At 37.9% G+C, this 15,003-nt stretch overlaps 1 protein-coding gene across 3 annotated transcripts in view; it reads right to left on the bottom strand.

The window, feature by feature from the left end:
• Window positions 1–15,003, bottom strand: part of NDRG3 (NDRG family member 3) — a 67,323-nt gene that overhangs the window by 10,347 nt on the left and 41,973 nt on the right. For all 3 annotated transcript variants that reach the window (XM_039227138.1, XM_039227139.1, XM_039227140.1), the window contains 6 exons: window positions 13,656–13,716; window positions 11,471–11,557; window positions 7,126–7,182; window positions 1,439–1,542; window positions 192–257; window positions 17–68 (listed from right to left, as the gene is read on the bottom strand). In XM_039227138.1, coding sequence (XP_039083069.1) covers window positions 17–68; window positions 192–257; window positions 1,439–1,542; window positions 7,126–7,182; window positions 11,471–11,557; window positions 13,656–13,716 — 427 coding nt within the window. The remainder of the gene's footprint in view (window positions 1–16; window positions 69–191; window positions 258–1,438; window positions 1,543–7,125; window positions 7,183–11,470; window positions 11,558–13,655; window positions 13,717–15,003) is intronic.

The raw sequence follows: 15,003 nt of genomic DNA on the forward strand, positions 1-15,003 counted from the left end.
ATCAGGACATACTTACCACAGCCTCGACTGCAGGTGAACTGTCCCCTACCACCAAAAGAGTAGAACACCTGGGGAAAGGCAAAATAAAGAAGTGACATTCTGCAAATAGCACCTATATTCCACTGAATATTAAGTTAGTCTATGAAAGGCATAGATATTTAGCAACTCACTAGGGAAACTGAGGTACTTACTTTAATGTCTTCGATTTGTTATCATTTTGGCCCAGCAAGGGTCTTTCAATCTCCAGGTCTCTGCGTCTAGAAAAACGAAGGAAGCAATACCCTTTTCAGATAAAATCATGTCAACTCAGATTATTTTCTGGTTGTGAAAACCAAAATGTGCCAAGGACTATGAAACTATTTTCCCTTCACACCTGATGAGGGAAGAGGCCCTGTGCACTTTGCTCCCTAGCAGCTGTCTCAGTAGCATCGTGAGTGGTACAAAGCAGGAGCAAGGTCCTGGCTCAACCCTGAGGGACACAGTGGGATGCTAAAAGTCTAGAAGCAACTTCGAAACTCTAGGACAATGCTACTGAAATCCTCAAGTTTTAGTGTTTAATTTTCAACTTGTTTACAGGAATAAATTCCTTAAGAAAAGGGGAACTTTTGAGGGAAAACTTGTAACTAACATAGTTTTGCGCAGTACTTAGTAAACCTTTCTGACTTCAACTAAAAATAAGGAGGATCTGTTATACAGAGGAAGGCGCTAGAGAGACCAGCTGCAAAATCTCTGGGTGAATCTGGGTACGTTACAGCTGACCCATTTTCTCAATCTTTTCCCATGTACCCAGAAAGCTAGCAGGAGCTAATATTTTTACCTTGGAAAAGCTGGTCCCAAGATAAGAATCAGGCTCTCTCAATGACTGGGGGAGACATGAAAGTAGGTTTTGGAATACATAAACAAAAGAGAATTTACTAGTGTCCATGCATTACTTCTGCCTGATGACAAGAGGTCAGCAAAGAGAAATGGAAATCAAGGTCCAAGGTTTCTCTTCTTTGCCTCTTCTACGTGTATTTTTCTGTCTTGCCTCACACTACCTTTATGTTTTAGTGTGTATGTAACTTCGGTACTTTTTTGTCTTAAAACACCTTAAAACTACAACTGATATTTGAATGTGCCCAAAACGGCCTTCAGTTCATGCATTCTTTTTTTTTTTAAGTAATCTCTATGTAACATGGGGCTTGAACTTCCAACCCCCAAATCAAAAGTCGCACATTCTACCAACTGAGCCAGCCAGGAGCTCCCATTTGTTCTCCTTGAAAGCTGTTTTCCTATCTGTGTGAAAGCCCCTCCTCTTTTCCTGTGGTACAACATGAAAGCAATCTCATTACACAACACTGGAAAAAGTAGTTTATTTCCCCTTCCAGTCTCCCTCCAATGTCCATTATCTCTTTAGAACCAATTTACACTTAAGTGGAGGAACAGGAAACAACTGTACCCATTATAAGAACCCAGGAAGAGCTGTAGGTTTTCTTGGTTGATATCTTGGGCAATATGGAGTCGGTAGGTTTGAATCAGGTCCAGGTTGGCCTGCAACTCTTCCTAGAACAATTGAAAAGAGACACAGGTAAACTTCTGAGCTACAGCACAAGTGTAATGTTGTTTGGTTTGCATTCTCAATGCCCAAAGCCAAATCTCTCTGCTCATGATGGCAAGTTGGGCAGAGCCCTGGGCCTACTATTGTGCTGGTAGGCTGAAGAGCTGAAATCTTTATTTGCAACAGACTGGTTCGGTGCCATATTCTGTGCTGAATGAGGGCACAAAAGAATCTATTACAGAAAAGGCTGATAATCGACTCCAGGTCAAATATAAAAACTTGGGGAAATGCTCTGAATATCCTTACCTGTAGCACCCTGAAACTCCACTAGATTTGGATTCAAGTACTAGCTGTGGAATTTGGAAAGATCACCTAACCATTCAGAAACTTCGTTTCCTTATTTGTGTTTTTTGCATGTTCCGCCATTTCTCATAAAACATGAAGATAATAAACAGATACTTGAGAAGGCTGTTTTATTTATTTTTAAAGCAGGCTCTCCACTCAACATGGGACTTGAACTCCTGACACCAAGATCAAGAATCTCATACTCTACTGACTGGGTTGACCAGGCATCCCTGACCAGGCTATTTTAAAGGTTAGATAAGAAAATTTGATTATTTTGACAAATTTGAAAATTTGATAAGAAAACATGAACTGCAAAGTCTTAAAATAAATGGAAGGTGGAGAGCCTGGCTGGCTTAGTCAGTAGAGCATATGACTCTTAATCTTGGGGTTATGAGTTCAAGCCCCACGTTGGTTGGAGAGATTACTTTAAAAAAAAATAAATAAATAGAAGGTAAGACTTCTCCTAGTAGACATAAATCTTTATAATCTAATTGTATTGATATAATACAAATATAATCACTGTTACCTATATATATACTATCAGTGATATCTATAGATATATTACGTTCCATTTATATTTTTCAAGTTAATTTATCATTTATTTAATCTTATTACCAATACTATTAAAGGTATAAAACACAAAAGAAACAAATAGTTTATGCAGTGTAGTGAGTCTCCCTCCCAACCACCAATGGTACAATGGTTCCTCCCTTGCTGGCCTGCTCAGAGGCCATCAAAACAGCTGTCAGGGTCTTGTGTACACAAGCATATATGAACGTATGCGTACACCTGTACATAAGCACACACATATCCAGTAATCAGCAGAAGAGAAAATGTTTGCTTTGGACAAAAGAAATGTATCAGGGATAGTGAGAAAGCCAGTTAATCCAGGGCAGTGTGTAAAGGTCACCATTAAACCTTATAGATAAGTATAGATAAGGAAAATATTTGTTTGCATTCTTACTACCATTTGCATGAAGTGAGCCAAGAATACAATCAGAAACTGACCAAATGGCTAAGAGTCTACCTGAAACTGAAGGGCAATGGAATCACTCTAAGAAAAGCAGTAAATGCTAAAGAAATTATAATAAAAGTAAGTAACAAATGAAGCACACAGTAATTAGAGATGAAATGATCTAGCCACCTCTCCTTTAAGAGTGGAAAAGGAACCAAAGTAGCAAAGTGTGAGATAAAAGAGGGAAGAAATGATAATGGTATAAAAGGGGTAAAACTGCCTTAAATGCTAATGGGCTTCTTAGGGAAAATTGTTATGTAAAAATTGCCCCTCACCTTTTTTTCTAATAAAAAACACAAATCGTGGTCTGCTAGACATATCTTGCTTCTCCCCTTAAAAGATGGTAGAGCTCATTCCTTATCAGGACATATGGAGCAGTCTCATTTATTTACACTACCTGTTTCTCCACAACCTTAATACAAATGGCCACTTTTTTTTTTTTCAAGATTTATTTTTAGAGAGACAGAGTGCATAAGGGGGAGAGGGGCAGAGGGGAGGGAGGAGGGGAGGGAGGAAGAGAGGGAGAGGGAGAGAGAGAGACACAGAGAGAATCTTAAGCAGGCTCCACACTCAGCATGGAGTCCGGTGCAGGGATCAAATCCATGATCCTGTGGATCATGACATGCACCAAAATCAAGAGTTGGATCCTCAATGACTGAGGCACCCAGGCACCCCACAAATGACCACTCTTTTTAATTTTTCCAAATTTTATAGATAAAAAGAGGATATTGCTGTGGTTGGTTTTTCTTATTGGCGAAGATGAGATTATTCATGTTTCTAAACCATATTTGTTTATATTTCAAAACAATAGAAGCAATATAAGCATTTGCTTGCTTACATTTTATTTATTTAAAGACATTATTTACTTTAGCAATATCTATGCCCAACGTGGGGCTCAAACCCACAACCCCGAGACCAAGAGTTGCACGTCCAGCTGACTGAGCCAGGTGCCCCAAGACTATATATTAAGAGTAGTTTTAAATTTGACAATAAACTATTTGTAAAAAAAAAAAAAAAAAAAAAAAAAAAAAATCCTCAAAAAAAAAAAAAAAGAGTAGTTTTAGGTTCACAGCAAAATTCAGAGGAAGTCTTCTACATTTTTGAGCAAACTACTCCTCATTCCAGGAATGATCCCCCCCCCGGTTATAAAATGTTGAATATTATTTGTCCTTCAAGGCCCGGCTAGGATACTTCTGCTACCTTGAAGCCTTCCCTGATCTTCAAATCAAAAGCAAACCTCTCCTGCCTCTGAATTCCTCTAGGCCCCTCATGGTACCTCTCCTAGGGCAGTCTGGCATGGTAGAAAGAGTAAAGCTTCACAGTTAGGCACAAATCTGGCTTCAAATATCCTCCCTCAATATGTTATTAGCTGGAAACCAATTCATTCTTTGTCTGTAAAGTGGGAATAATACAATTCCCATCATGAGATCATTAGATTCAATTAATATACATAAAACACCTATAGGTATTCAATGAAAGGTAGTTCTTAATCCTTATCCCTTTTTACCTATGCTACAATAGCATAGGTATTTCTGTACCTATGCTACAATAGCATAGGTATTTCTGTACCTATGCTACAATAGTATATACATTTCTGTATATCCTATCTCCCTACAGAGTGAATTCCCAGGGAACAAGGGACATATATATACCTTATATATTTTTATTTCTTCCACACACTTAGCACAGAATTCTGTAAACTTTGTAAACTGGTTTTTAAGGTATATAGTCAAAACCAAGAATGCTATGGGGCAGCTGGGTGGCTTAGTCGGTTAAGGGTCCAACTTCGTCTCAGGTCATGATCTTGTGGTTTGTGGGTCTGAGCCCTGTGTCAGTCTCGGTGCTGACAGCTCAGAGCCCAGAGCCTGCTTTGGATTTTGTGTCTCCCTCCCTCTTTGCCCCTCTCCAACTTGCGCTCTGTCTCTCTCAAAAATAAATAAATGTTTAAAAAGAAACCAAGCATGCGAGGTCTTCAGGAGAGTACCCACTCTACCCACCATGTGTGAAAAGATCATAGTCTTTGAGACTTCCAATTAAAGATGCTGAACTAAAATATAGCTGTACTCTTTCCAGAAAAATCATAAAATTAACAACAAAATTTTTCTTTGTAAGTCATAAACTCATAAGGACAAAGGCAACGGGAAAAGTAACAACAGCAATACCATTTTGAAAGTTGGAAAGCAGAAGGAAGACTATAATCGTTCATTTAGCGGACTTAGTAAGGTTGCTAGGCTGGCAGTGGGGAGAGTGAAAGAAGTCAGTGAATACGTACAAAGGAGCCTGAAAAGGCTCAAGAACTGTTGGCACCAGTTCTCTCTGCAAGCAGAGGGTAAAGATGGAGCTAACAAAATAAAATTAGTTCCAAGTTCTGTTAAATAAAAATGTAACATCAGAAGGACAGAATAATCAAAACACACAAGGCAAAAACAAACAGAATTGAAGGGAGTAATAGAAAATTCAGCAATAATAGCCAGTAACTTTAATACCTCACTTTCATTCATGGATGAATAATGAGACAGAAGATCACAAGGAAATAGAAGACTTGAACAACACTGTAAGCCACCAGACTTGACAGACACCCAGAATATACTCCACTTAATAGAAGCAGAATGAATACACATTCTTCTTATGTGTACATGAAATAGACAGGCCATATGTAAGGACCATATGCTAGGACATAATAAATCTCAATAAGTTAAAAAAATGAAATATTAAATATATCCTCTGATTACAATGGAATAAAGTTAGATATCAGTAATAGGGAAATCTGGAAAATTAAACAAAATACTCCTAAAAAACTAATGGATCAAAGAAGAAATCATAAGGAAATTTGAAAATATTTTTAAAAATGTTTATTTTTGAGAGAGAGCACGTGTATGCACAACTGCGAGAGGGGCAGAGAGAGAGGGAGACAGAGGATCTAAAGCGGGCTTTGTGCTGTGGGGCTCGAACTCATGAACTGTGAGATCATGACCTGAGCCAAAGTCTGATGCTTAACCAACTGAGCCACCCAGGTGCCCCAGAAAATACTTCTGAGATAAATGAAACTACCAAAAACTTATGGGTTACAGGTAAAGTGGTGGTATGGAGGGGGAAACTTATAGCTGTAAATGCCGAGATGGAAAAAAGAAGACCTCAAATCCTAATTAGCGTTCCTTCTTAAGAAACTACAAAAAGAAGAGGAAACTTAAAGCACATAGGAGGAGGGAAATAATAAAGATTAGAATAGAAATACATGAAATAGAGAATAAAAAAAAGAACAGGAAAAAAAATCAATAAAACAAACAACTGGTTGGCTAGAATCCCAAATAAAAAGAGGTAAGATTTAAGTTACTAAAAACAGGGAGGAAAGAGGAGATGTTATTTTCAACTTTACAGAAAAACAAAGAATTATAAAGGAATCTAATGAATAATTTATGCCAACAAATTTGGTAACTGAGATGAAATAGACAAATCCCTAGAAAGACACAAAACACCTAAAGTATCTCAAGAAACAGAAAAATCTGAATAGATCTTTAATAAGTAAAGAGATTAAATTAGTAACATAAAAAATATCCACAAAGAAAAGGTTTGGCCCAGATGGTGTCACTATGAATTCTACCAAACATTTAAAGAAGAATCAACAGCAATCCTTCCCAAACTCTTACAAAAAAATAAGACAATATTTATCAGCTCATTCAAAATCTTATCCAACTCACTCTCGCCTCTGAAAAGAGGACTGGGGTTCCCTCTCCCACCCAATAATTATCCATAACTGTCATTTCCGCTATAGACTTTAGTTTCCTTACCAGTAGAACATGGGGATTGGACAAGATAATCTCTAAAGTTCTTTAAGCATTGATATTTCTTTGTTCCTTTTGGTTTCTTTTTTCTCTGAAATTTCTATTTCTGTGAAGCCTTTCTCCACCTCATTATGTCTCTGAAAATGTTTGATGAGGCACGTGATGTTGTCAAACATTAACAGATGGCATGCCGTTGACAGGAACAGGTGGCGGGGGAGGGGATCTGCCTTCCCTCATCTCTTCAAATGCCAAGAGCCATTTGGCACTGAGTTAATACCTCTCTCCCAAGATTGGTCTTTGCTGGGCCACATGCATCCCCCTCTGCCCTGGAAGGAGCACCCACTAGGATCAGGTGAATTCTAGGGCAATCCATCTTTCCTGAGGTAAATAAGGTTTTGCTGCAAGTCAATAAACACAGGGCTGTACTAGTTGGACTAGACACTTACCTGCCCAAAGTGATGAGCCAAAATAATGTCCACAACATTGGTTGTCAAGCCTGAGAGCTAAAAAGATAAAAACTTTGAGTCAAGGGAGCTAAGCATACATAAAAAATTTATCAAGCTGCCTACTTACAATTAGTGTACTTTATTGCATACATGTTATCCTTCAACAAACAAAAGTACAACTCAGTGTCACATATTTTCATGAGTCTCCCTTCCAGGGAAATAATATCACCTACTTTGAAATAGGTGGCTGGAAGAAATCCTGGCCATTCCTTCTTTGCAAACTTAGGACCTAGAACTCTTGGCTATTAGATGCTTCATTCCTGTCTGTATTTCCCACATTTACACTGGATTCATGGCTAACAAGGACTGACTTAAAACTACTCCCTTCAAGTCACCCAAGAGACAAAAAAGAGTTTTTTCTTTCCTCCAGTTTTTGCTATCTTCATTTTAGGGAGTGGGAGGAAACTGCTATGTTTATAGAATGTTCTTGCGTTTTGAACATTTTTCTCCTAATTTTTTTCCATTTCAAAATGATGCATATCACAGTCTAATAAATGCAGCAATCTGTGCAAATCTGCAGACTGCTAGTCTATTTTCAGAAAAATTTCCAACTCAAATTATGTTGCTGATTCCCTATAGCCTTCTTCCTTGGTTTTATGCTTAATTCCCACTGCTGACTTGAATCAGAGGTGAAGTGCAGATGGAGAAGAGGAGATGAGGTGACAGAGAAGGATAATGGGAAAAGCAGGATCACATAGTCCCAGAAAGAGTAAGGAAGAAGCCCGGAAAGCTTCATAGGGGTTACTAATGATCCAAGATAATTAGAATTAACAACCAATCTCATTACATGTTTAATACCATAAGATCATTCGCAAGCTTTTAACAATTTTATTAGGTTATTACACATAATTTATTACACATTATTGAGAACGTTTAGGTCAATTTTAACATACCCACATAACTAGACAGGAATTAGAACACATTTTAAATAAGGTTTTAAGAATTGTCCCTACATCTGGCAATAGCACTGTTAATACATTTCATCCAAAGTATGCAAATTTCCCTAGAACTTAAATGTAGGGAGACATGGATAAAGTTTTTATAATCTACTCTACTGGTAGGTGGAATATATTTTGATTCTAGTGTCATTAACATGCAGTGTTATATTAGTTTCAGGTGTTATGATATAGTGAGTCAACAATTCAATATATTACTCCGTGCTCATCATGGTATATATACTTTTTTTTTTAGAGTGTGTATGTGCATTATCTTTTTAAAAATTTTTATTTGATTTATTTTTAAAAATTTACATCCAAGTTAATTAGCATATAGTAAAACAATGATTTCAGGAGTAGATTCCCTTAATGCCTCCTGGTAAGTATACTCTTAATCTTCTTTACCTATTTCACCCATCCTCCCCCCACCCCACCCCCCTTCTGGTAACCATCTGTTTGTTCTCTAGTTACGAATCTGTTTTTCAGTTTGTCTCTCTCTTTTTTTTTCCTTTGTTCGTTTGTTTTGTTTCTTAAATTCCAGTAAGTGGAATATTTTAATATTTTAAAGTAATTTAAAAGCAACATGTGCTTATCATAGAAAATTAGGAAAATACAGAATACAAAAAAATAAAAATCATCTGTAATGTTACCAGCCAAAGACACAGCTATTAGTAACCAACTATTTCCTCCCCTTTTTTTAACATAGTAAGTCTCATGTTTCTATTTATTTTTAAAGTAATCTCTACACTCAACATGGGGTTCAAACTCACAACCCCAAGATCAAGAGTTAGATCTTCTACTGACCAAGCCAGCCAGGTGCTCCAAATTATTTTCCCTCTTTTCGTATGCATATCTATTTAACAAAATTGGGACATAAATAGTTTCATCTATTTTTTAAATATGAGAATTTTCTCATTTCTTTAAATAACCAAGGAAATTTTTGGTTGTAGAATATTCCATTCTATGGATGTTATCACAATTTTGTTGCTCTACAGTATTGGCACTTCGGTTGTTTCCATCTTTTTGCCCTGTAAACAATGCTTTAATGAATATTTTGGCTCTGTGATTTCCTAAACTGTGTGACCTTAAGCAAATGGCTTAATTTCTCTGTGGGAAAATAATAGTACCACTTCAATGGGTTGTCCCGAGAATAAAAAATTTAAACATACAGAAAACATTTAAGAATGGTGCCTGTTACACAGCACAAACTAGACATGTACTAGGTTCTTAAGAAATTATTATCCTTCTATTTAAGTCTTTGTAAATATCACTATCATTCAGATAGGTTCCTAGATACTGAATTACTCAATCTCATCGCTGAGTATCAGTAAATATTTTTGATACAGATGACAAGCTGGGCAGTGGTATTTTGGAGCCTACCTCCAGTGGTAGATCAGAACGAACATTTATGGCAACTTAAAAATACTCAGAAGCAGATATTTATTTAAAAATGAGATTGTCAGGGTGCCTGGGTGGCTCAGTCGGTTAAGCGTCCGACTTCGGCTCAGGTCATGATCTCACGGTTTGTGGGTGTGAGCCTCGCGTCAGGCTCTGTGCTGACAGCCAGCTCAAAGCCTGGAGCCTGCTTCGGATTCTGTGTCTCCCTCTCTCTCTACCTCAGAAATAAATAAAATATTAAAAAAAAAAATGAGATTGTAACATTAGGCATCATTTAGCAAGTAATGAAAGCTTGGGTTATTTTTTTCTCTGGAAAACTTTATAATAACATCACTGATTTAAACTAAACTTCATAGGTTTTGTTTGTTTACTATGTTTATTTATTTTGAGAGAGAGAGAGAGAGCATGCACAAGCAATGGAGGGACAGAGAGAGGGGGAGAGAATCTCAAGCAGACTCCACAGTATCAGTGCAGAGCCTGACATGGGGCTTGATCCCACAAATCTCAAGATCATGACCTCACCCAAAATCTAAAGTCAAATGCTTAACTGACTGAGCCACTCAGGTGCCCCCAAACCTCATAGTTTTAGGTTAAAATAGTATACCAATAACATATGTACTTTAGTAGAGAAAAATGTTTCAAAACTGCTTCCTTCTCCAACCTAAAAACAGTAAATGACTTTTTTAGCACAGGTCAGTTCAATGCAAATGTTATTTAATAATATGCTTATCCCTGTATTCCCTCTTTTCACTCTTGTTGTTGCTGGGATTGTTTACATTTGTAAAGTCATTAGAATATACTTCTTCTGTAGATTACTATCTCCTTGAAGAGATTTTAGATAACATTCTATCTAAATAGCAAACGCCATGTAGATAGCAAATATCTTCATTATTCAGATGGCATACGTCTTCAATCCCACCCATCTTTGGGAGCAAAGAATCCACCAAAGAATTCAGACACAAAATGTAGAAAGAACTCTTACAGATCAGTAAGAAAAAGCCTAGTAACCCAATTAAGGGTAAAAAAGGCAAAAAGACCTGGACAGTCACTTCCTTAGAGGATATTGAAATGGCCAGTAAGTTTTACAAAAGGGGCTCTGTCTGACATCATAGGCCCTTAGGGAAATGCAAATTAAAACCTGGCATTATTTCCCCATAAGCATTGCTTAACATAAAAAAGATAGTATAATTAAATATTGTTTTTTAATAACTAAACCTATTTTGTTGACAGGTACCATATAGAAACAAACTAATATTACAAATAAAACTGCTCATCTTTTACAAAAATTGAAATGACCACCAAATGTTGTTGAGGAGGTGGAACAACTGGAACTTTCATGTATTGCTGGTGAGTAAACCAGCCAAACACTGTGGAACACTGTCCGTATCTAACGCTAAATACAAAAACTGCCTTTTGACCCAACAGTTCCACTTCTTGAGACCCAGGGGAAATGAATGTGTAGGCCTATGGAAAGACATGTAAGAGAATGTGCACGGGAACTTTATTCACAATAACCAAATAACGGACAACTTATTTTGTGTATTTACCCCACAGACTATTAAACAAGAATTAAAAGGACTCCATGACACACAACATGAAGGAAGATCACAATGAATGAAAGAACCCAGATATAAAAGAATACATAATCTATCATTCTAATTATATGAAGTTTAAGAATAGAGAAAGCCAATCTATGGTGACAGAAGTCAGAACAAGGATTATATCTGGAAGAAAAAGACATATAATTAAAGAAAAGGCAAAAGGGAATCCTTGGAGCTGGAAATATTCTGCATTGATTAGGTGGCAGTTTATAAATACAAACATTCATCAAGCTGTACACTTAAAACTTTCTGTCTTTGATTGTATACACTTCAGTGAAGAAATGAAAATAAAAGTAAGACATTTTGAGAGAGGCCCAAGAGATGAGCCAATGAACACCATTTAGTGCTTACTTTGGAAGCTGCCCAGTCAATCCAGCCTTTAGCACAAGGGTCAACGTTAATAAGCACAAGGCCTTCCACGAGTTCTGGATGATTGAGCTGAAATAGACAAAGACAACAGTTTGAAAGTTCCACTCGCAGCATTCTTCTACAAAAATTAGAGCATGGTTAATCAATTCTTATATATTATGCCATAATATCTCAGATTTGAAGAGGCAGATTTAAAAACTTCAGAGAGGTGCTAGGAAGAATATTTGGAAAAATTGCTCTTTAAGTCTGACTTAGCATCTGGAAAACCAGCTCCTTAAAATGCTATCAAATGATCTTGCCTTGCAAGGCTCTGTGAGGAGACATATTTATTTCCCTAGCAGAGGAAGGCACCTGGTGGTATCTCTGCAGTTTAGCTCATGGGGGGTCTTCCCTGCTGGGAAAGTACCCTTGGAACTACTTGGCATAAGGGGCTGCCGAGGCTTAGACTGGAGAATTTCACATTCATATGGCCTTGACCCCAATAGTAGCTTCTTATGATTTTCTTCAGGAAGCACCTGAATGGGTGAAACCTTCCTGCCCCCAAAAGACTGTCTTATATCACCCAGGAGGCATCTGAAAAAATTTCTTAAAAAAAAGGTTTTTTTTAAGATTTTTATTTTTATTATTTTAATTTTTAATATTTTTATTATTTTTTTAATTTTTAAAAATGTTTTATTTATTTCTGAGAGAGACAGCATGAGCAGGGGAGGGTCAGAGAGAGAGGGAGACACAGAATCCGAAACAGTCTCCAGGCTCTAAGCTAGCTGTTAGCACAGAGCCCAATGTAGGGCTCGAACCCAAGAACCATGAAATCATGACCTGAGCCAAAGTCAGACGCTCAACTGACTGAGCCACCCAGGCACCCCATTTTTATTTATTTTTGAGAGAGAGAGAGGGAGGGAGGGAGGGAGAGAGACAGTATCAGCAGGGGAGGGGCAGAGAGAGAGGGAGACACCAAATCTGAAACAGGGTCCAGGCTCTGAGCTGTCAGCAAAGAGCCTGACTCGGCTCAAAACTCATGAATTGCGAGATCATGACCTGAGCCGAAGTTGGATGCTTAACCAACTAAGGCACCCAGATGCCCCTTTTAGATTTTATTTTTTTTAATGTTTTTATTTATTTCTGAGAGAGAAACAGCATGAGCAGGGGAGGGTCAGAGAGGGAGACAGAATCTGAAACAGGCTCCAGGCTCTGAGCTAGCTGTCAGCACAGAGCCCGACGCGGGGCTCATACCCACAAACCGTGAGATCGTGACCTGAGCCAAAGTCAGACGCTCAACTGACTGAGCCACCCAGGTGCCCCTAGATTTTATTTTTAAGTAATCTCTACACCCAACATGGGGTTTGAACTTACAACCCCAAGATCAAGAGTCACAGCACTACTGACTAAGCCAGCCAGGCATCCTTGAATTAATTAATTAATTAGCATATGTGTGAGAGTGAACACACACAAGTGTGCACAGGGAAGGAGCAAAGGGAGAGGGAGAGAGAACTTCAGTAGGCTCCACATCCAGTGTGGGCTTGATCTCACAACTGTGAGATAATGACCTGAGTGGAAATCAAGAGTTGGATGCTTAACCAAATGGACTACCCAGGCACCCACCCTGAAATTTCTTAATTTCTATTTCTTAAACAAATCAATAGAAACATTTCTATTTACACTCAAAACTCTCTAGTTTACTTTCTTTCTCTCTGATTACACTAATTATGCTCATTATAGAAAATCTGATAAACAGAAATTATAAAAATTAGGAAATAAAACCTTATATTATCTAACCACACATCAGTCTCTGTTAATATTTTGGTATACTTCCCTCTAGTCCTTTCGTATGCCTATCACAAACTATAGTGAATCTGTATTTTAATTTTATAGTATCTGTGAATCACATATCATTACACTCTTCTAATAAAATTTTAAGATTTTAAAATCTTCACAAAATTCCATACATATTCTCTAAGAATTACTTATTAATGATGTACTGCTCTCATTCAAGATTTTTCAGGTACTGTTAAGTACAAAACTTTATACAAACCTTTATCTGCTGTTGACAGAATTTACAGAGAAACTGATATAAGACCCACAACAGTACCTGGTCACGAACCCAGCAGTAGAGCTGTGACCTAGGCCGTGCCTCAAGGGTAGCAAGACTAATCCTCTAAGTACTTACTGCAAATCTGCTGAGGATGTAAGCTCCAGCTCCAACTCCAATCCCAATGATGCTTTTCAGACTGTGAAAGAGGACAGACCAACACTGATAAGGTTAACTCACTTGGAGGGGATATGGCATAATGGAAAAGATACAACTAGGTTCAAATCTGGGTCTGATGCTCACTGGATTCTAGAATTTGGCCAAGTTTTTTTTTTTTTCTTTCTTTCTGAGTCTCAGTTCCCCATCTATCAAAGGATATAACCACCTATTTCTAAGTTGATTTTAAGGGTTAAGTGAAATATGACTAAAACCTGGGAGTCATTCTAACAGCTCCCTCTCCTATCATCTCTATGTCCAACCTAACAGCAAGTCCAAAGAGTCTACCTCCAACATATTTCCATCTATCTCCATCTACTTCACTCCAGCCCCCCGCAGGCATCCAGTATCCAGTACTCTCATGCCTGACTTCTGTAATAGTTTAATGGTCTCATGCTTTTTCTTTTTTACTCCTCTCCAACTCATTCTCTCCACAGCTAGAGCAATCTTTTTTTTTTTAATTAAAAAAATTTTTTTAAACTTTATTTATTTTTGAGAGACAGAGAAGGAGCAGGGGAAGCGTAGAGAGGGAGAGGGAGACATAGAATCTGAAGGAGGCTCCAGACTCTGAGCTGTCAGCACAGAGTCTGATGCGGGGCTCAAACCAATGAACAGTAAGACCTTGATCTGAGCCGAAGTCGGACACTTAACTGACTGAACCACCCAGGTACCCCTAGAGTAATCTTTTTAAAAAATGTAAACAGGGGTGCCTGGGTGGCTCAGTTGGTTAAGTGTCCGACTTCGGCTTAGGTCATGATCTCACGGTTCGTGGGTTCGAGCCCTGCGTCGGGCTTTGTGTTGACAGCTAGCTCAGAGCCTGGAGCCTCTTTCAGATTCTGTATCTCCCTCTCTCTCTGATCCTCCCCTGCTCGCTCGCTCGCTCTCTCTCTCTCTCTCTCTCCCCCCGCGTCGGGCTTTGTGCTGACAGCTAGCTCAGAGCCTGGAGTCTGTTTCAGATTCTGTATCTCCCTCTCTCTCTGACCCTCCCCTGCTCTCTCTCTCTCTTTCTCTCAGAAATAAATAAAAACATAAAAAAATTTTTTAAATGTAAACAGCTGTACTGAAATGCAACTTATATACCTAGAGTAACCATTTAAAAGACTAAACTAAAAATAAAAAAACCCAAAATTAATGCACATTCTTATCTAACCCATTGTTAAATTCTATACTTGAAAGAAAAAAAAAAGACTAAATTGGATATCACTCTCCTACTTAAAACTTTTCAATATTTTTTTTTGTCTTTTGAATAAAATCCCCATTCTTATCTGAT

Source organism: Hyaena hyaena, unplaced genomic scaffold, assembly GCF_003009895.1.
Source record: "Hyaena hyaena isolate Hyena2069 unplaced genomic scaffold, ASM300989v1 scaffold_25, whole genome shotgun sequence".
In the NCBI taxonomy this organism is placed as follows: Eukaryota; Metazoa; Chordata; class Mammalia; order Carnivora; family Hyaenidae; genus Hyaena; species Hyaena hyaena.